This window comes from Genypterus blacodes, unplaced genomic scaffold (genome assembly GCF_046128005.1).
Source record: "Genypterus blacodes isolate CSIRO-AG114 ecotype Tasmania unplaced genomic scaffold, CSIRO-AGI_Gbla_v1 ptg000138l_1, whole genome shotgun sequence".
NCBI lineage: Eukaryota > Metazoa > Chordata > Actinopteri > Ophidiiformes > Ophidiidae > Genypterus > Genypterus blacodes.
In genome coordinates, this window is record NW_027466940.1 from 660,932 (window position 1) to 683,431 (window position 22,500).

The window sequence follows — 22,500 nt, forward strand, 5'->3', positions numbered from 1 at the left end:
CAAATACCTGCAGTGAAATTGTTTGACTTTGTAGAAATTCAGACAATTATTAAAGACTTTTGATATCTGTGCAACCAATAAACTATATTTCACAGTAGCAGTACAAATGCTTTTTTTTTTGGGATTATCAATATCAGTGATATTGTTGCATATAAGGTATCGTATACTGAATGTATACAATTCATTTACTAATATTTATCTTACATTGAATGTGTACAGCACCTGTTTTCAGGATAACACCATGACATCTTCAAAAATAAGACTTTATTTTTTGAACAAAGCACAAGTTAACGTGTCACAAGATATATACAGTAAGTGAAATAACAAAATATGTGTTTCTACACTATTAGGAGATAATCCTATATTACCCTTAGAATAACATTAATTATGTACTAAGCTTGTAGACAGATTGCCTGTGAATGTCTACCTTCAAGACATTCTGGTCAAAGAACACCACTTTGTTACTCTAGAATTTAGATTAATGATGACATCACTGTTCTTCTTCTCCACTCTCTTCTTCATCATCATCATCTTCATGTGCTCCCTTTTTTCCTTCTATCAGGGTGCAGTTGAGAATTGATCTGCGAATCTCTATTCTTTCTTCTGCAAATAGAGAAAGAGAACATTATTCACCTGTCGAATTTCTGTGTCAGACTTCTACGAATTAAGACTAAGACTTGATTATTTTACCTTCATTTTTACATTTAGGGAGCATTCTTTGGAGCTGCTTGGTGTTGTATCGGATCAGAAATTTCTGGCATGTTCTAATAGTTCCTAAAATAAAGGAGAAAAAAAATATGAATAAACAATATTCAGTTACATGAATAGTTAAGATAATTAAGATATCAGCCATTATGAATTAGATTCCCCTCCAGTTAAACAAAATCACCATCAGTTGTTTGGTTATTAGTAACCAAACAACTAACTTATTACATATTGGGATCAGTAGTTGTAAGAGCACTGGAGAAAGAGGCCGTCAGTAGAAGAAAATGCATGGAAATTAACAAAAGATAACTGTTGTAGACAAACTTGGAAATTAACAATGCGCCATAAAATTTAAATTGAACAATGACAATTCTGAAGGCTTGATTCAGCTCATGTTTCCCTTACCTCCTATATGCAAACAGTTCAGAAAACATGGAATCTTCTGCCACTGATTTTCAATACTGGTTATAAAAGGTAATGCAGACCAGAGGAGCTTGTAACAACTTTTAGGGAAGCGCAGCATCACGATTCCAGTGTAAGCATTCAGATATTTCACTAAAAAGGAACAGACAGTACAGAGAACTCAGTCAACAGCACAGTAACATTAACATATCATGTGATTAGTGACTTTGCTACAGTCCATTTTCTACATGTAGATTATTTTCAGGTAGGGTGACTATTGAATATTTTATCTTTGCACTTAAATGTTTCTTATTTATTTGCTCAATTGACTGGCAAAGCCGAGTGAACAAATAAGTCTTACATAACCAAGCTTGATGGACGTGTGTACTCACTACCTGTGCAAAAATGAAAAATCAATCGACCTGATGGTGGCGCCAAAACATCATGAGTCACTGTACATTTTTCTATAATTTTACAACCATACATTTGTTGGCATTTAATTGGGGCGATGGTGACCGGGATCTATTCAATGCCATCAGTCATAATCGGACGATTACTCGGCTTTGGCGGAGGTACACGCTTTTTAATCTGGCAGAGACGTCACTAAAAAAAACCGTTAAAATATCCATCCTATAATTATATTACAAACTTCAGACATTTTACTGAGTGTTTTAAAGACAAACAGATAATACAAACAACGATATTACAAGAAATGTGTATCCAATGTCACCACAAAGTACACTGTCTACCATTTACACTATTTATTACTGCATGGTTTCTACAAATACGATTATATGCAGCTCCAACTGTGTCTGTGTTGCCTAATGGCAGTTCAACACAGGTTCCTCATACTCTTTCTTTCTGACTTCGTGCAGGTGGTGATCATACCGGAGAATCTGATGCTGCACAGAGCGGCTCCGTAGTCTCCATGTATGCGGGCCACTGCCGCCTTCACCGCCTCTCTGACGGCGCGGTCATTGAGCAGCAGCAGGCTGCTCCGGTCCGACACGTTGACCTCACACAGCAGATACCTGCACAGACAGAGTAACTGCGCTCAGAGAGCAGCGGACACCGCGCGCACACATACATGTCACACACACGGCTCATCCTACCTCGACTTCACTCGCACCATCCTTGCTGCTTCTGCTTCCCTCAAAACTTCCGGCAACAAAAAAAAGCAACAGTCGCCGAAAATTGCAACAGCGACACGCACAGGAGAAAGCGTGAAACGACAACACAGGTCAGTTGCGCCTCTTATTGTCCACTGTCAAACCGAACAAACTCAGCTACATGAAATAAAAACATGGAAAAGCTAAAAAAAAAAAGGGGAAGAAATAAAGCCCCGAACACAACTGGGAGAGTTAGAATAAGGACCCAGCTACACAAAATGATAAACCACAATACACTGCTCTAAATAATATAGTAATAAACAAATGTGAAAAGCACTTTGTCTAAAGTTGTGTGGCAATATGTATCCATATCAACTTATCCTTTCATTAACTTAAATGCAGCCAAAGAAATAGCCAAACAAGCTCCAACTGAAGTGCTTAGGTGCTGAACTGACACTTAACCGTTTCAGTTGTTTGCCAGTTTTGTGTCTTTATATGATCATTGAACTTGGAGATGGAAGCCAGTGTGACCAGTACAGCTGGAAACTGCAACATAAACTAGCAAACACACACAAGGACTCGGGCAGGCGGAATATCAACAGTGAGTTTGATTTAGAACTGATGCCTGTAAACACAATCAAACCACCTCCTGTACTTCACCTTTTATCAGGATGCGCACATCTTCAGCACCAAGATGACGCCGTCTCGCTCTCTTCTCATCTTGCTCTTCTGCTTCACCTCGTCACACTCTGGTGAGTCTGCTTTCACTTCAATTTGATTCTCCTACTTTTACAGGAATTCTACCTGGCTGCATCTCTCTCACAACAACGTGCATCCGAAAGAAGCAACCAAAGTCATATTTTTTTATGTTGAATGTCAAGTGGTAGGAGCACTGGAGAAAGAGGCCGTCAGTAGAAGAAAATGCATAGAAATTAACAAAAGATAACTGTTGTAGCCAAACTCTTCTGAAATTAACAATGCGCCAAAAAAATCTAATTGAACAATGACAATTCTGAAGGCTTGATTCAGCTCATGTTTCCCTTACCTCCTATATGCAAACAGTTCAGAAAACATGGAATCTTCTGCAACTGATTTTCAATATAAAAGGTAATGCAGACCAGAGGAGCTTGTAACAACTTTTAGGGAAGCGCAGCATCACGATTCCAGTGTAAGCATTCAGATATTTCACTAAAAAGGAACAGACAGTACAGAGAACTCAGTCAACAGCACAGTAACATTAACATATCATGTGATTAGTGACTTTGCTACAGTCCATTTTCTACATGTAGATTATTTTCAGGTAGGGTGACTATTGAATATTTTATCTTTGCACTTAAATGTTTCTTATTTATTTGCTGAATTGACTGGCAAAGCCGAGTGAACAAATAAGTCTTACATAACCAAACTTGATGGACGTGTGTACTCACTACGTGTGCAAAAAATGAAAAGTCAATCGACCTGATAGTGGCGCCAAAACTTCATGGTTCACTGTACATTTTTCTATGATTTTACAACCATACACTTGTTGTATGTAATTGGAGCGATGGTGATTGGGATCTATTCTATAACCTGTTCAATGCCATCAGTCATAATCGGACGATTACTCGGTTTTGGCGGAGGTACGCGCTTTTTAATCTGGCAGAGACGTCACTCAAAACCCCCGTTAAAATATCCAGCCTATGGTCATATTACAAGCTACTGAGTGTTTTAAAGACATACAGATAATACACACAACGATATTACAAGAAATGTGTATCTAATGTCACCAGAAAGTACACTGTCTAATATTTACACTATTTATTACTGCATGGTTTCTACAAATACGAATATATGCAGCTCCAACTGTGTCTGTGCTGCCTAATGGCACTTCAACACAGGTTCCGCATACTCTTTCTGACTTCGTGCAGGTGGTGATTATACCGGAGAATCTGAATCAGAGCGGCTCCGGAGTCTCCATGTATGCAGGAGGCAGCTCCGGTCCGACACGTTCACCTCACACAGCAGATGCCTGCACATAGGACACACCTCTGCTTTATTTGGCTTCAGACAGATGTGTAATTAACACACACGAAAGTTCCATGGAAACACTAACAGAACATTGGCTGAAGTGTTTGTCTCTTTAGCTATATGAAAAAGATTCACATGGATGGTGAAAGGAAAACCTGTTCAGGCAATGCATAGAGAGCCTACCACCCAGAAAAGTCATATAAATAATCATCATGATATATAATACTAACAACAGTAAGGATACAATTATTACGATTATTTTGAAAAGTAACATATCCTGGAATAAGAATATGCATATTGGAGTTGTTTCTCTCTGTACACATCAGACATCAGCCTTTATTGAAAAAGAAAGAAAAGAAAACGGCGTTAAAGTTAACAATTCTCTGTTTATATGAAAAAATCAATCTCTGTATATTTTCAAATTCTAAATGAATTCCAACTTGAACAGTCACTGTGGATGACCTCATTACCAAGTCAGCTAATGTTGATGTCATGTAGGTCTATGACTTGGACCCTGCACTGTGATCATATCTTGTTCGGATGTGTTGTGGTAGTTCATGATCAATTATTGTTTGCTCTTTAACTATTAAACTTTAAATCTGTTTGTAGAGTTTATGAAGTGGTTTCATTGATGTGAGACTCGCTTGAGACTAGATTGTTATGCAGTATGAGGTGCTCCTTAGTCAAATACTCTCAGTTCTGGCACCATTTATTCTTGGTCCAGGAGGCGGATGTATGAACTCTTCATCAACAAATATGTACGTTTATTATTTGTCCTCCTCATTACTCTGAACACAGGACACAGATGTGTCTATAAAACACCAAAGTTCCACAGAATTCTTGCTGCACCTGGAGGTGACAGATGGAGACTGGTCAAGAAGCTCCGCCCTCTTAAGGTCATGACTCCATATAAGCCTTTGGTGTCCTGCACATCTTCAGCACCAAGATGACGCCGTCTCGCTCTCTTCTCATCTTGCTCTTCTGCTTCACCTCGTCACACTCCGGTGAGTCAGCTTTCACTTCATTTTGATTCACCTACTTTTACAGGAATTCTACCTGGCTGCATCTCTCTCACGACAACGTGCATTCGAGAGAAGCAACCAAAGTCATATTTTTTTATGATGAATGTCAAGTCAACTTTATTTATCTCTGCCTATTATGTGTTTGGTGAACATGACTCCCCTGTCTGGGGAGGCAGTAGCTCCGTTGGTAGGGCTTCCGCTTGGGAACCGGAGAGTCGCCGGTCCGAGTTTGAGTCCCAAGGTGCCCCTGAGCAAGGCACCTAACCCCCAACTGCTCCCCCCTCTGTAATGGGTGGTAATGTAATGTAAGTGGCTTTGGATAAAAGCGTCTGCTAAATAACCGTAATGTCTCATTTGTGTCGCACAGGTAAAGCCATCGAGGATGAGGTCAATTCGCTGTATAATTTCAGGAAAATGATCCTCTGCAACATACCTACGAGCAGGCCGCTGCTAGATTACGCCAACTATGGCTGCTACTGCGGTTATGGAGGGTCTGGAACACCTGTTGATGAGCTCGACAGGTAAGGAACTGTCAATGGAAATATAGACTGATTGTTTCATTTTCCTTTCTGATCTACAGTGTGCTTTACAAGCTGGATCCTTCATGAGGCATCATCGAAAACAGACCCCAGTTTTGAAAGGGTGCATTTCCTTGTAATGTAATTGTAATGTGAAATGCTTGGTAATAGTGATGACGTCAGGATGGCGTGAGCCTCCTGTACGTTACAGCCTCCTGGTGAGGCCTGGCTACTGCAGGAGAATAGCGACAGTTTTTACAAAGTTTTGAACTGATTAAAACTAGATCTAGCTCTCAGTCTACTAGATGTGTGCCAAGCCCATTGTTTTTATAAGATGTTAGCATAAATCACCTTGAGTCATCTGAACCCAACCCTGAATTAATAAGCTTCTTTGTGTTTTGTGCATATTGCAGATGCTGTCAGGTCCATGACGGATGCTATGGTGATGCCCAGAAGAATCCTGACTGTAGGTCATTTTTCGACAGTCCATACATAAAGAACTACAACTACAAATGTGACAAGACCAACAGAGCTGTTACCTGTCTGGGTGAGTGATCAACAACAAGGAGTCCTACAATGAACTGTCCCACATTGTTTCAGCCGTCGACCCAGCCTGGAATGTTCTTGAACACATTGAGAAGCCAAATGATGATTGTGTGTGCTGTGTGGATCTTATCTATATTGACAGAAAATACAATATTTTAGATAACTAGCTCAATCCTTGCATCCATCCATCCATTCTCTATACCTGACCATGGGGTCTGGAGCCGGTCCTGAGGCAGGTCACCTGTCTATCACAGGGCTTAACTGTGTGTCATCTCCTCTCTGTTGTTTTCCTTGTGTCATGTTGCTCTCTTCTGTCTTTGTCTTTCAGATGACAACAGCGCATGTGGGATGTTCATCTGTGAGTGTGACAGGAAAGCTGCCATGTGTTTCGAGAAGGCACCTTATATCATTGAACACCGTAACATTCCCAGTTCTCGCTGCAAGTAATCTCATGCAGGAAGATGCATGACAGTCGGCCATAGGGGCCACATTAAACACATATAAACACACAAAATCAATAAAGCAGAGCAAATAACATGGTTTGCATGATTATTGTTTAATTTCCCATGAAATCTGTTTGCAATGTTGACTCAGATCATGAAGCAACTTTCAGCCGCAGAGCCTAACACTCTTAACTTTGCAATCGGGTTGTTTCTGACTTGTGTGTGTGTGTGTGTGTGTTTGTGAGAGGGGGCTTATTGTGTCTCGGTGCTCCCATGATGCAGGTGAAGCCTGCTGCCTTAAGAAAACACGACACCAGGCGCAAACTACGTGTTGCTTCTTTTGTTTATTTATTAAACATTATGTACACATTTTCAAGAACACATGCTACAGAATCTCAGATTTACAGCTCTTAAACAATAAAAACAGCTCTCGAGAACGAAAACAGCCGATGTCAAGGGAAAACGTCATCTAGGCTTTAAACACTGAGAACACTTTTCATTTTCTAAATTACATAATCAACCATTTCTGAACAAGGCCTCTTAATCTATGCAGTAGTGATTGTGCAGCATATATGTATATATTCCTGGTGCTGCTAAAGCTCCCTTTGGTTTGTGCTTCTCTGCAGCGGTGAAATTAGCACCCACACATACGGAAAAGGGCCTCAGTGACGACGTCTTTGTCATTTATGATCTAATCGTTTTACCTGATGTTGTCTATTGATCTAAGAATGTTGCTATATCATCTAATGCAATCGGAACAGAATCACGTGGTGCTACAAAGCAGTGCAAGTTTGTAGTTTGAAAGTCAACATTTCTATATGCATAGTACAAAAACAGGATCTATGTTGAACTATGCGATAGCCTGGATTGATCACTATGCTATGTTTGAATCACGAGTCACCACACAATGTTTATATACATTTTTTTTGTGTTTGTTCATGGTTAACAGTCACCAAACAACTAACTTATTACATATTGGGATCAGTAGTTGAAGGAGCACAGGAGAAAGAGGCCGTCAGTAGAAGAAAATGCATAGAAATTAACAAAAGATAACTGTTGTAGACAAACTCTTCTGAAATTAACAATGCGCCAAAAAAATCTAATTGAACAATGACAATTCTGAAGGCTTGATTCAGCTCATGTTTCCCTTACCTCCTATATGCAAACAGTTCAGAAAACATGGAATCTTCTGCAACTGATTTTCAATATAAAAGGTAATGCAGACCAGAGGAGCTTGTAACAACTTTTAGGGAAGCGCAGCATCACGATTCCAGTGTAAGCATTCAGATATTTCACTAAAAAGGAACAGACAGTACAGAGAACTCAGTCAACAGCACAGTAACATTAACATATCATGTGATTAGTGACTTTGCTACAGTCCATTTTCTACATGTAGATTATTTTCAGGTAGGGTGACTATTGAATATAATATTTTATTCTTTGCACTTAAATGTTTCTTATTTATTTGCTGAATTGACTGGCAAAGCCGAGTGAACAAATAAGTCTTACATAACCAAACTTGATGGACGTGTGTACTCACTACGTGTGCAAAAAATGAAAAGTCAATCGACCTGATAGTGGCGCCAAAACTTCATGGTTCACTGTACATTTTTCTATGATTTTACAACCATACACTTGTTGTATGTAATTGGAGCGATGGTGATTGGGATCTATTCTATAACCTGTTCAATGCCATCAGTCATAATCGGACGATTACTCGGTTTTGGCGGAGGTACGCGCTTTTTAATCTGGCAGAGACGTCACTCAAAACCCCCGTTAAAATATCCAGCCTATGGTCATATTACAAGCTACTGAGTGTTTTAAAGACATACAGATAATACACACAACGATATTACAAGAAATGTGTATCTAATGTCACCAGAAAGTACACTGTCTAATATTTACACTATTTATTACTGCATGGTTTCTACAAATACGAATATATGCAGCTCCAACTGTGTCTGTGCTGCCTAATGGCACTTCAACACAGGTTCCGCATACTCTTTCTGACTTCGTGCAGGTGGTGATTATACCGGAGAATCTGAATCAGAGCGGCTCCGGAGTCTCCATGTATGCAGGAGGCAGCTCCGGTCCGACACGTTCACCTCACACAGCAGATGCCTGCACATAGGACACACCTCTGCTTTATTTGGCTTCAGACAGATGTGTAATTAACACACACGAAAGTTCCATGGAAACACTAACAGAACATTGGCTGAAGTGTTTGTCTCTTTAGCTATATGAAAAAGATTCACATGGATGGTGAAAGGAAAACCTGTTCAGGCAATGCATAGAGAGCCTACCACCCAGAAAAGTCATATAAATAATCATCATGATATATAATACTAACAACAGTAAGGATACAATTATTACGATTATTTTGAAAAGTAACATATCCTGGAATAAGAATATGCATATTGGAGTTGTTTCTCTCTGTACACATCAGACATCAGCCTTTATTGAAAAAGAAAGAAAAGAAAACGGCGTTAAAGTTAACAATTCTCTGTTTATATGAAAAAATCAATCTCTGTATATTTTCAAATTCTAAATGAATTCCAACTTGAACAGTCACTGTGGATGACCTCATTACCAAGTCAGCTAATGTTGATGTCATGTAGGTCTATGACTTGGACCCTGCACTGTGATCATATCTTGTTCGGATGTGTTGTGGTAGTTCATGATCAATTATTGTTTGCTCTTTAACTATTAAACTTTAAATCTGTTTGTAGAGCTTATGAAGTGGTTTCATTGATGTGAGACTCGCTTGAGACCAGATTGTTATGCAGTATGAGGTGCTCCTTAGTCAAATACTCTCAGTTCTGGCACTATTTATTCTTGGTCTAGGAGGCGGATGTATGAACTCTTCATCAACAAATATGTACGTTTATTATTTGTCCTCCTCATTACTCTGAACACAGGACACAGGTGTGTCTATAAAACACCAAAGTTCCACAGAATTCTTGCTGCACCTGGAGGTGACAGTTGGAGGCTGGTCAAGAAGCTCCGCCCTCTTAAGGTCATGACTCCATATAAGCCTTTGGTGTCCTGCACATCTTCAGCACCAAGATGACGCCGTCTCGCTCTCTTCTCATCTTGCTCTTCTGCTTCACCTCGTCACACTCCGGTGAGTCAGCTTTCACTTCATTTTGATTCACCTACTTTTACAGGAATTCTACCTGGCTGCATCTCTCTCACGACAACGTGCATTCGAGAGAAGCAACCAAAGTCATATTTTTTTATGATGAATGTCAAGTCAACTTTATTTATCTCTGCCTATTATGTGTTTGGTGAACATGACTCCCCTGTCTGGGGAGGCAGTAGCTCCGTTGGTAGGGCTTCCGCTTGGGAACCGGAGAGTCGCCGGTCCGAGTTTGAGTCCCAAGGTGCCCCTGAGCAAGGCACCTAACCCCCAACTGCTCCCCCCTCTGTAATGGGTGGTAATGTAATGTAAGTGGCTTTGGATAAAAGCGTCTGCTAAATAACCGTAATGTCTCATTTGTGTCGCACAGGTAAAGCCATCGAGGATGAGGTCAATTCGCTGCTTAATTTCAGGAAAATTATCCTCTGCAACATACCTAAGAGCAGGCCGCTGCTAGATTACGCCAACTATGGCTGCTACTGCGGTTATGGAGGGTCTGGAACACCTGTTGATGAGCTCGACAGGTAAGGAACTGTCAATGGAAATATAGACTGATTGTTTCATTTTCCTTTCTGATCTACAGTGTGCTTTACAAGCTGGATCCTTCATGAGGCATCATCGAAAACAGACCCCAGTTTTGAAAGGGTGCATTTCCTTGTAATGTAATTGTAATGTGAAATGCTTGGTAATAGTGATGACGTCAGGATGGCGTGAGCCTCCTGTACGTTATAGCCTCCCGGTGAGGCCTGGCTACTGCAGGAGAATAGCGACAGTTTTTACAAAGTTTTGAACTGATTAAAACTAGATCTAGCTCTCAGTCTACTAGATGTGTGCCAAGCCCATTGTTTTTATAAGATGTTAGCATAAATCACCTTGAGTCATCTGAACCCAACCCTGAATTAATAAGCTTCTTTGTGTTTTGTGCATATTGCAGATGCTGTCAGGTCCATGACGGATGCTATGGTGATGCCAAGAAGAATCCTGACTGTAGGCCATTTTTCGACAGTCCATACATAAAGAACTACAACTACAAATGTGACAAGACCAACAGAGCTGTTACCTGTCTGGGTGAGTGATCAACAACAAGGAGTCCTACAATGAACTGTCCCACATTGTTTCAGCCGTCGACCCAGCCTGGAATGTTCTTGAACACATTGAGAAGCCAAATGATGATTGTGTGTGCTGTGTGGATCTTATCTATATTGACAGAAAATACAATATTTTAGATAACTAGCTCAATCCTTGCATCCATCCATCCATTCTCTATACCTGACCATGGGGTCTGGAGCCGGTCCTGAGGCAGGTCACCTGTCTATCACAGGGCTTAACTGTGTGTCATCTCCTCTCTGTTGTTTTCCTTGTGTCATGTTGCTCTCTTCTGTCTTTGTCTTTCAGATGACAACAGCGCATGTGGGATGTTCATCTGTGAGTGTGACAGGAAAGCTGCCATGTGTTTCGAGAAGGCACCTTATATCATTGATCACCGTAACATTCCCAGTTCTAGCTGCAAGTAATCTCATGCAGGAAGATGCATGACAGTCGGCCATAGGGGCCACATTAAACACATATAAACACACAAAATCAATAAAGCAGAGCAAATAACATGGTTTGCATGATTATTGTTTCATTTCCCATGAAATCTGTTTGCAATGTTGACTCAGATCATGAAGCAACTTTCAGCCGCAGAGCCTAACACTCTTAACTTTGCAATCGGGTTGTTTCTGACTTGTGTGTGTGTGTGTGTGTGTTTGTGAGAGGGGGCTTATTGTGTCTCGGTGCTCCCATGATGCAGGTGAAGCCTGCTGCCTTAAGAAAACACGACACCAGGCGCAAACTACGTGTTGCTTCTTTTGTTTATTTATTAAACATTATGTACACATTTTCAAGAACACATGCTACAGAATCTCAGATTTACAGCTCTTAAACAATAAAAACAGCTCTCGAGAACGAAAACAGCCGATGTCAAGGGAAAACGTCATCTAGGCTTTAAACACTGAGAACACTTTTCATTTTCTAAATTTCATAATCAACCATTTCTGAACAAGGCCTCTTAATCTATGCAGTAGTGATTGTGCAGCATATATGTATATATTCCTGGTGCTGCTAAAGCTCCCTTTGGTTTGTGCTTCTCTGCAGCGGTGAAATTAGCACCCACACATACGGAAAAGGGCCTCAGTGACGACGTCTTTGTCATTTATGATCTAATCGTTTTACCTGATGTTGTCTATTGATCTAACAATGTTGCTATATCATCTAATGCAATCGGAACAGAATCACGTGGTGCTACAAAGCAGTGCAAGTTTCTATATGCATAGTACAAAAACAGGATCTATGTTGAACTATGCGATAGCCTGGATTGATCACTATGCTATGTTTGAATCACGAGTCACCACACAATGTTTATATACATTTTTTTTGTTACAATCTAACTTGTAATGGCCCAATTCTGCCAACTCCAAAATTGGAGCTTATTTATATATAAAGCAAATTTTGAATTGATGAGGCTAATTTGAAATCCCTGCATTAATTTTGATGGATAATGTTGTTATGTTAGTCTAATGATCAGAATCATTATACGCTTTGTATTTACGGCTAAAGGAAGTAAAACCTAAGCAGCATCCAGACAAGTCACAGCACACTCACAGGGCTCCCAAAATCACACGCCAATGACTTACAGAATAGCAACACTTACAAACACATAAACATCTTAGAGTGCCATGGTAACTTAACATACAGCAAACAAACAAGTAACCACAGTAATACTACTTTACATTCAGTACTATACACAGCACTGTACATTAAGGCATGAGGTGTCCGTGATGGAGAACATCAGCAGAAGGTTCACAAAAAAATGCAATGCAACACTGAGGACTGAATGAGACACTACACAGGCAAATAAGCCATTAGAACCTCCTGCAGTAAAACCATTACAATAATAAATAGTGCATCGTAGAAAAACTGGACATTATTTATTAGTCAATGATCTGATGAAACAAAACATTCATCATTCACAGGTGTCTGAAAGAGAATGACGCTCCTGTAGGTTCGTCCCTCTGCTTTATTTCTTACTATGTGTGCAAAAAGATGAGAACAGCTGTGACATTTCCTATATTTCATTAATGAAAGGTGAGAAAGATTAATGTAACATGATTGAGTACAATTTAAAGCTGCTGCTTAGATCACTGGCACCACCACAACCTCTTATCTATATCCTACATCTTACATCTACATCTTTGTATCAGTGAGCCCCGATCATGCAGAGTACTTATTAGTTTAGGACTTAGTACGAATAAGAAGTTGGTTTTGACTCAATTTGAATCGATTCAAACCACTTCATCTTTTTTTTTGTTCTTAGGAAACTAAGATAAAATTGGAAAATAAGGTCTAGCCAATGTTATGCAGGACTGAAGCAAGCATTTCTTAAACATGTGCTGCAAACTCTATTTACCTTCGATAACAATGGTTTGTCTAATGAGTGTAACATGAAAACTCATTTTCTCTATACAAACGAGTTCCAATTGTACTATAAGTCAGCTGTTAATCTGACCCACCTGTAGGTTGCATGTATACTGTATATAGTGTAGTAGGTGTAACTGGAGGCCAACACATTGAATATTCAGCTATTTGTCAACAACAGTGTGTAGCTGCACAGTAACTAAATGCAAGTCAGATAAGTCAAGTCAATATTCAGTGTATGTATTACTCAGTAATACTGTACTAATGTGCTCACTGCCTGCAGTGCACAATATAAGGTAACTGCACGCAAGAGTGTCGCAAATTACTTGCAGTCTATTTGATATATAGTACAATTTACAATACTACCATCTTCACTGAGCACCATGCTTCGAAATCAAAACAATGCTGTAGTCCATCTTTCAATCAAGTATATAAGCAGATAATAATAATCAGAATATTCAGTGAAATGTGCAAAACAAATTGAGAAGAGACTTTTTTCCTCTTAGCCTCTTAAAAAATGTTGTGAAACACTTTACATGTCATCATCTTGTGGCCTCTCCGGTCCTTCTGAACGTGTCCGCAGCATGTGTCAGGACAACATACTTAGTTAAGAGTCTTTCACCACAATGCTACGACTGGAGGTTCTTGTGGAGTCCAGAAAGGGCTGGAGGTGTGTAGAATAAGATGGATGACTTCACACAGGCATGAGGAGGCCTCCTGCATGTACAAGTCTTACATAGCCAGCTGCAGTCAATGGGGAGGGGCGCTATGATCACTGTAATGACTCTGTAAAGGCCAAAATCCCACCAGTGACAACCGTATGAAGCCTGACGCAGAGGGGACGAGCGCTCACTCCTGCTCTGTAAAGGCTGCTATCAGTTCTGAGATGCATCAGAGACATGATGTTACTTTCCTGGAGAACACTGTTCAAGCTGATTGAAACATTCATTGTAATTCCAAACGAGTCAGGATATACATGTGCTAATAAGACGAGTCCCATCAGGCATCACATGTGGAATACTAACAAAAATCATCTGGTTTGCTGTTGCTGGCATTTGACAGAAAATAGAGATTTTCTTGATTTGGGGATCTGTTGTGTCGCGGGACACTGAACTAAAGCCCTTTTGTGACATGAGGCCACAAATCACAACAATACATAAACGCTGAATGTGTCCAGACTGCAAGCTGCACACAAACATCCAAGAACAGAATGACTCTACAAACCATGCCAGTATCAATGAATGCATACAGAGATGTCATTTGCTAATCATAATGGTTCATGTCACTGACTTAAACCTTGGATTTCTGGTACCATTCTGGCGTACCGATTATTCTGTTGATGAGATCATGCTGTACAGATTCATAGATAGTACAAACACTTAAGGGCAAAGTGTTAAATCTCTGAGACTTGTGTTCTGTGTTGGATTGCTGGTCATTGCAGCTGATAAGCAGCACTTAGTAGTTAGTTCAGGTTAACTGATGATAAATATGATCATAGTTCTGTGCCAGCAGAGTTCTATTTAAAAAAATGTAACTCAGGTAGTGAAACATATAACAATCAGTGAGTTGTTGTTATTTGCGCCAGTTATACTGTGCCATTTGTCAGTAAGGTTTGAATCACTGAGGTTTGGATACAGCACACCGACATCAAACTCCAACAAGCAAAGCTGTTAACTTTAACCGTGCACACCTGAAGGAATAGTGTGGGACTGCAGAGGCGGACAGACGGCGGGAGGAACTGGTGTGCCTGAATAATTGGGCTTACCTAGCCAGCAGTGCTTTTGTCTGCTGCATGGCGTGCAGCAGCGCCGGCCTTACCACTGCGTCAGATGATGGCAGATGAACCGGAGGAAGGAGAGTTCGAGGAGGGGGAGGAGGGGAGGTTCCAGAAAAGCCACTTGCGCTTGCATTGCCGTCTCTGGTACAGGTAGTCTTCCTTGTCACGCTCCTTGCGTGCTCTTTGGTAGTGGTCGTCCTCCTTCAGGAACCACACCGGAGGCCAGCGGTGCTTCTCAAAGTATTCCTGGTTCTCTGCATCAGAATACGCAGTGTTAGAAACTTGGACCAACCTGTGTAAGATTTTCATGATTGATTGATTAATTGATATGTTTTTATGCATGCATGTGTCACATTGTTTACGTTGCCATGGTGACCAGCGCCACAGACAGCGACTGTACACTCATAGTATTCCTGTGGTAGTATACAAAGGATATCCTACATATAAAACCTTTCATAATCAGTTCATATCACCATAAAGGTTAATGGTGCTCATAAAGAAAAACATCTAACTTTACAAGTCCTTGATTATACAACACAGTGACTTGTGATACTAAGTAGGAGGCTCCTTGAGGTGGAGCGCACACAGTGACCTTAATCTGCGTTTTAAGGTTTAATATAGGTTGACTTCCTTAAAGCCTATTAAGGACGTTTCAAACACAAATCAGCCTTGTGCTTTGAGTACCGTGAGCGCCCGGGAGGTTTCGGAGCCACATCGCGGTTACATTTCCAGTGTTTCCAGTGGTTCGACCACATAACCTGTGTTACCTGTAGACTTGGCCTTCATGTCTCGGGGGAACTTGCGACACACACTGTTGTAATTAGTACAGATGTGGTGAAGGCACCAGCCAGTGAGCTGCTGGGCACCGTGGAACTGTAAAAGGTACAACAGCAATTTGTCATTTTTTAATTTGTGAGAAGTGGTGATGCTTTGATGTTTTCTTACTGCGAAAAATAAAAAAGAGGCAAAGTTGCTCAGAAATCTCATCGGTTCATCGGAACACAGTGACCATTTAAACTAATCTCAGGCTCAGCTCTGCGTTAACTTTACTCTAAGCCTCTCCGTCCAAGCTGTACTCGGGTGTTATAGGTTTGACTCAATATTTATTAAAATCAGCTGCTGTAATTACTCAGGTTCATCTAGATGCAGCTGTGCTAAAAGTTCAAGCGTTGAAGAGTTCAAGCATTTAAGCATTATTGTAGCTGACACGGTGGAAGCTGAAAGTGATGAAGTACAGCTGAACCTTAAGCACTGTAGCTGAGTGTGATGGACACTGTAATAAGCCAGGGTACAAGGGCTCATTCTTTGGTAATTAACTCTCCAATTAATTGAATTGTACCCTTCAAAGTGTGCTTTTTGTGTTTCATCAACTGATCTTTAAGAGAGAAATTCTCTCATAAATAAACCCTTTGTCACGACTGACAGGTAACACTACCTGAGCCATATCCAAATACACCAGAACATCTCCGTCAATGTCAGTCCCCATCATCGCTGCCTCCGTAAACACCGTCACTGTGTAGAGTTCTGAGAGGAAGAAAAAAAAATTAGGGTAACTAACTGAGGCTCGAAAACATGTGAAGGATTCACGTGACGCAATCCTGACCATTTCACAGAGAAAGGGGTGACAACTACAGAGAACATCTCACCTGTAAGGGCAACCAGGTGGGGGAGGCAAAGACGATTGGCAAGAACAATGAGCTCCATTGCATCCAGGTCAGGTCGCGAACAAAAGCGGCCCGTGTAGAGATATTCTAGCACAGCCCTCATACAGCTGCGAGTCGTGTTGGGAAACAGCACCTTAGAAACGAGAACACGTGACACAGCGCGGCGAGTCATCACTTATGGGACCGAGCCTGTGCTGACTATAGCATTTCACACAAGGGCGAGTTCTGACCCGACAAACAGCATTTCATCTGTTTTGCATTTTTTGTTGTTATATTGTGATGTGACAGTAAAATGAAAGAACATTTTCCAGCAGAGTTGCTAAGACAGCTGTATTAGAATCACAAAGGGTAGGAATAATTGTATATAATTATGATATAATTACAACAGATTGTTAATCCGTAATTAAATTGTACTTTGTAAACCGACCGCATGGTTTTGCAACACAATAGAGTACATTTATTGATCTCTGCCAGCTCCTATGCTATACACATTTACACAATTAATTTTTCAAATGGCACAGTTTTACATTTCAGCAGTTAACTCTTGGCTGACCTGCTCTGGACTTTGGTCTGTATCCCAGGCTGTCTTACCTCTTTGGTGCAGCTCTCCACAAAAGGTCCCCCAAACATAGCTGCCATCCAGTCACAACTGGAGATGAGCAAGGGCTTATGGGCCATGATCGTTCCATCATCCAGCTTGAACACTACATCTGAAGTACCAAAGATGGAATTATTATCGCAACTGGATCTCTATTACAGAACAAATCAATACAATGAGGAAAAATGATATCTACACACCAGAGAAGGTGCCTTTGGCCAAGCACTCTTTGACTCTGTTTGTGCGGCGTACGTGGAAGGCTTTGGTGATTTCCTGGTTCATGAAGGCTTCATTGTTCAGTATGTTTGCCACCATCATCCGCAGGTCAAAGACCTCCAGCAGCTCAGCAATGTGTGCAATGTGCATTAACTCCTTTTCGTTCTCGTCAAGCTGACCGGTGTACAGGTAGCGCAGCACTGCTCGAAAAGGACCCAGCTGCATGGACTGGTCCATGTGCACAACAGTCATGGGCCTGGGGCTGTATGTGACCGGGTTGTCCACCAGCTCCTCCTGTATGCTGACGAAGGCTCGGCTCCATGAGGAAAGCAGTCTGCCCCGTCGGCCACCCTCAGAGTCCTTTAAGGTTCCGTCGCTCGTGCAGGCCCGCAGGTTGGCCCGGTCTCCGTCATCGCTGCTCTCACACACGTCAAAGCTGGCAGCGCGCATCAGCAGCTCTCGCCCGGAGAGAGGGCCGCGCAGGGGCCTCTCAGTCTCCTCAGATTGGGTGTCCATAATAAAGAGGTCATAGAACTTTGAAGAGGATGTCGCCAAGTATATCTTGTGTGCAAAGATTTTCTGTCGCTCCTGCAGGACCAGGATGACGTCGGCACAGTGCGGGTCCTCCAGCAGGCCAACCGGATGCTCCTCTGTGGTCGTCGGGGGAGGAGGCACAGTGATGATAGGTGGGGGAGGTTTGGGTGGCAGGAAGGGCGCCTGGAGGAGAGGCCTCTGCACGTTTCTGAGGTGAGACTTCCAAAACTGCAGGTGGCGGCGGGAGATGAGCGCGGCTCGGATGGCGTTATCAAAGACATCCTTGACACCAAACTGAGCGACAACACTGGTCTCAAAATATGGCACACCCAGCTCCTTGGCCACCTCACGACCCTTTTCTGGAGGAAGAATCTCATTTGACTTAATAGGTCTGAAAAATAGGAAAATGGATAAAAGTTCATGGAGCCATGAAAGAGTAAATAACAAAAAATATCTTTGTGTCCAAACATAAAGCTTGGTACCTGGCTAAAGGCCTTCGTGCACGGTTCACCGCCTCCAAGTCAGCGTAGCGAAGGTCAAGCTGACAGCCCACCAAGATGACAGGAGCACGGGGGCAGAAGTGCTTGATCTCAGGATACCACATGGTCTTCACGTGGTACAGAGAGTTGGGGTTGGCGATGGAAAAGCACAGCACCACCACGTCGGACCTGAACGGAGAACAGAGGCACATTCTCGTAATTTAAGCGGCACTGGAGGAGGAGGAGTGTTTCTGGACAACAGTGAAATTCAGTCTGTAGTATCTTGCCTGCCATATGCAAAACGCCGGTCCTTGTGATGATCTCCAAAAGTATCCCAGAGGCGAAGGGACACACTGACATCATCTACCACATCCCTGGAGCGTTCCAGCACCTAAACATATCACATTAACAAATATTTACCAAAATCAATACAGAATTAAACTTGAATAATGTCTGGATGTGCCAGTCTCTGTAACTACACGCGATAAACAGCTTTCAGATTCATGCACAGATTTAGTTTATGTCATCCTCAAACACATTTCTTCACAAAACATGCACAACTCTTCAGTAAGGCATGCATGCTTACCTCCTGGCATACTCTGTACTGGTCGATTGCCCAGACTGTCGGCACGTGTGTAGCAAGTAATTGGTACTGAGTCAGCGTGGCATTGCAGGCCCGGGCGCAGATAAGGCGGGTCTTTCCAACGGCATTGTCTCCCACCACCACGCACTTGATAGTTTCAACGTTTGGCCTCTCATAGTCCATATCAGAATCTATCAGCTGTGACCTGAAGAAGCACAAAGGAGCACAGATAAGCTTCAGCCAAATAGCTGCTTGCACAAAACTGCAGCGGCACCCTGCAACCCTAAACTATTCACTTGGCACAGTACGGGAACATGGATCAATATGGTAATCAGACCGTGTGACTACTCCTCATCTGCATTGCTCATTCTGCCTGCAGAGCTATCAATGAGCAGTCTTGTGACTCGCCTGTGCCCATTCAGAAGTTTCCTGTCCTCGTTCCAGATATAGAAACGGATTTAAAGAGTCAAGCTTGGACAAAGAGGAGGATTTATAACCACGTAAACAAAAGGTACAGACAAGCACTGCTCACACCGGCTATCCCATGAAATAGAAAGAAGGAATAAAGAGGCGACATAAAAGTGACAAATAACATTTAAATTCGTGATCAAAAGAAAGAATTCAAAGCAAAATCATCTGCAGAGTGGAGACACCTGGAATCATATCAACCATCTAAAAGCCAAATATACCTTTTATATATGACAGAATTTACGGTTACCTCATTACAACCCTGACTGGACTTACCTTTAATCATCACAGATCCAATATTCATGAGTCAGTAATGGAAAAGTGAAATCCACAAATACAGTAAAGGCTGAAAATGGGAAATGGAGGGAATATGTAAACAGACTATTATACTTCATCTCTTGAAAATGGAGGCTTAGGTACCCAAACTGGTTTCCAAGGGAACTGGAGCCTTCGTGTCTGTCTGCTACAGTCTACAGTATATGAGAGCATCCTAAACATATCACAGGCCCAGTAATATTTATACTTTTTAACAGATTTAGCTTGCAATACTACTACAATTACTCTTACCACTACGAAGTGCTATGGTAATGTTTTGCTGGTGTGGTTGTCTATATATCTTAAATTTAACATTTGCCACCATAACACATCAGGTTATACAGAATATCGGCTCTGCAGGGCTCCTAAACTTCTTCCTATCAAGCTCGACCCAATCTCAAACCCAATCTTCATTCATGTTCAGCCCCGCGCAGGCATTTGATAAAACTTTTGTCCCCACATCTCGCTCCTTTGTTCACGCTGGGACACTGAGGATGAATGAAACCTCCAAACGTACAAGTCATTCATATTTTCGATCCTCCAGTAGTGCCAAAGTCTTATGAATGAGATGATAAACTAGGCTACTCCTGATGTCCCCCCTCCCAATCCCTGCAGGACCCACGGGGGGCTCCGGAGCCCAGTGCAGTCACCTCTTCACAATGCCTTCCTAAAGTACACCACATATTGTGTAACCTACACTGTACACTGCATGGGAAACAAAGATGAAGGTGAGCTCCTCATGGCCCCTCATCCAAGGTCTCTTGAGGACCTCGAAGCAGAGAGCATCGCCCATGAGTCATACATGGATACTTGCTTAACAGGATATTAACAATGGACTAAACGGGGTTTATGGTTCCGATTTGTATTTCACTGACAATCTGCTTTCTCTCCATCAGAGCATCTTAAGCCAAGCAGCAGTATGACCTTAGGCAGGGCGTGTATGACTCCTATACATGCACAGCCTCATATTACTCATTCGTCTGCCCTTCCCTGCATGTCCACACTGCGCAATGCCCGAATTAATTCACCTTATTCTGATATGTCCGGGGGTCTATTCGCATCCACGCTAAGCTCACAGACACATCGCCGACATGTTAGCAGTTACAGCCGGAGCCAAAGATGACAGAATAGTGCAGATCAAATAGCCTACCAGAAGGACCGAGACCGAACAGTCCCTCCGCCGCCACTCGAGTCCAGAGGCTCAGCTGCTGCATCAGGCGTTATGTAACACTCCGTCACCGACCACCGAGCCTGTTTATCCGGGTCCGCGTTCGTATCACCAAAAAACAAGCAGCGGCGAGGAAATCAAAGCCGTTTCATAGATTCCATCGCAGGAAACGCGTCGTGCTCCTCTTACCGCAACATGAGGAAGTGCTGCATCGGTAAACGGGGCGAGCAGGGCTCCATCGGAGGCGTCTGGCACCTGAAGGCAGCGCGTATTGAGCTTCATCTTCGAGGCGAAGTGAGCGACGGTCGGAAAACGGTGGGGGACAAGTCGTCCGGGTCGGCGGGGATCGCGGACTGGACGCGCGGGACGCGGACGCTGCGGGCGTGAAGCGTGTCGGCTCGGCGCAGAGCTGCAGCCCGGACCGTCATGGAGCCGCCAGTCACCTTACTGGAAGGCCTCCGCGGCTAATAATAGGACCAAAAAAAAGCCCATTCATTACAAAACACTGATCCACTTTAAAGTCGCATAAATCTCATCCGGCAGCGCGGATAGGCCGCCTCCTCACCCCGCCCACCACACAGGCTCATTCTTTTATTAGAGGCTACTTTGGGATTTAACTTTTGAACAGTTCAACATGTTTATGTCCCTATGTGTGTGTGCGTGCGTGTGTGTGCCCCCTATGTTAAATAAATATTTAATTCGTTTGTGTGTAAATATAATAATAATGTCATTTTTCATCCAGGTGTGATGGACATGTACATTTCGTGGCACGGATCTCATTGTGTATACAACTTCCAAGAACTTTCATTTTGTATAACTTGTTGAAATACTAATTGAAGCCACACATGTAGTAATATATGTTTATCTGTAGCACCTCCTACTGAAAGAATCTGATTTGGGAAAATCACAAAATAGTCCCACCATTTGGCACAAAGGGAAGCTACACCTCAGTTGTCACTCATGTCTCATGTCCTGGCTCACAGGAGTGTGAGGGTGCAGCAGGTGACGTTTCACCCACACACCAGATTTCCAGCCTACTACTTAAACTGCAGAGTGCTGCTGTTAGGTGAGTGGCAATTACAAATACAGTAATGTGGAACTGGTTGACCCCACACTGTTTTGTGAGTTAACTGACTTTTATGATAACTGATTGAGGCGTTCTAGCTAAGACTGATTTATTTGGCTCCAGAGGTCAATCGAGGTTACATAACAAGGTGATAATATTGAACAAGCTAGTGAGTTAGCATCTTCTTAGATTGGTGTGTTTCAAAGGAGGTTATTTGCACAGCGTTAATGAGTTCAGGAATGGCTCATCTCTTGGCATGGATAGTGTTGACACAAGCAGCAGTGG

The 22,500-nt window shown here is 42.2% G+C and overlaps 4 protein-coding genes across 5 annotated transcripts; 2 read left to right on the top strand and 2 right to left on the bottom strand.

Annotated features, from left to right (window-relative positions):
- Nucleotides 1–282: 282 nt before the first annotated feature.
- Nucleotides 283–2,264, bottom strand: pop5 (POP5 homolog, ribonuclease P/MRP subunit). The gene is made up of 5 exons (XM_076164709.1): nucleotides 2,220–2,264; nucleotides 1,996–2,138; nucleotides 1,111–1,260; nucleotides 691–774; nucleotides 283–603 (listed from the first exon to the last, which is right to left on the bottom strand). The coding sequence occupies exons 1-5, from the start codon at nucleotides 2,237–2,239 to the stop codon at nucleotides 491–493; spliced, it is 510 nt and encodes a 169-aa protein (XP_076020824.1). The 5' UTR covers nucleotides 2,240–2,264; the 3' UTR covers nucleotides 283–490.
- A 2,795-nt stretch (nucleotides 2,265–5,059) lies between these two features.
- Nucleotides 5,060–6,832, top strand: LOC143011744 (phospholipase A2-like). The gene is made up of 4 exons (XM_076164733.1): nucleotides 5,060–5,227; nucleotides 5,613–5,766; nucleotides 6,177–6,310; nucleotides 6,638–6,832. The coding sequence occupies exons 1-4, from the start codon at nucleotides 5,170–5,172 to the stop codon at nucleotides 6,754–6,756; spliced, it is 465 nt and encodes a 154-aa protein (XP_076020848.1). The 5' UTR covers nucleotides 5,060–5,169; the 3' UTR covers nucleotides 6,757–6,832.
- A 2,908-nt stretch (nucleotides 6,833–9,740) lies between these two features.
- Nucleotides 9,741–11,495, top strand: LOC143011743 (phospholipase A2-like). The gene is made up of 4 exons (XM_076164732.1): nucleotides 9,741–9,876; nucleotides 10,262–10,415; nucleotides 10,826–10,959; nucleotides 11,287–11,495. Exons 1-4 carry the CDS (start codon nucleotides 9,819–9,821, stop codon nucleotides 11,403–11,405), a joined length of 465 nt encoding a protein of 154 aa, XP_076020847.1. The 5' UTR covers nucleotides 9,741–9,818; the 3' UTR covers nucleotides 11,406–11,495.
- A 246-nt stretch (nucleotides 11,496–11,741) lies between these two features.
- On the bottom strand, nucleotides 11,742–21,613 carry rhobtb2a (Rho related BTB domain containing 2a). Of its 2 annotated transcripts, none has more exons than XM_076164689.1 (10): nucleotides 21,339–21,613; nucleotides 19,202–19,403; nucleotides 18,903–19,006; nucleotides 18,619–18,804; nucleotides 17,587–18,527; nucleotides 17,380–17,498; nucleotides 16,771–16,921; nucleotides 16,560–16,648; nucleotides 15,892–15,997; nucleotides 11,742–15,378 (listed from the first exon to the last, which is right to left on the bottom strand). In XM_076164689.1, the coding sequence occupies exons 1-10, from the start codon at nucleotides 21,386–21,388 to the stop codon at nucleotides 15,173–15,175; spliced, it is 2,154 nt and encodes a 717-aa protein (XP_076020804.1). In that variant the 5' UTR covers nucleotides 21,389–21,613; the 3' UTR covers nucleotides 11,742–15,172. The 2 variants fall into 2 exon arrangements, with proteins under 2 accessions (XP_076020804.1, XP_076020805.1); XM_076164690.1 differs by having other exon boundaries at nucleotides 21,132–21,613.
- Nucleotides 21,614–22,500: the final 887 nt, after the last annotated feature.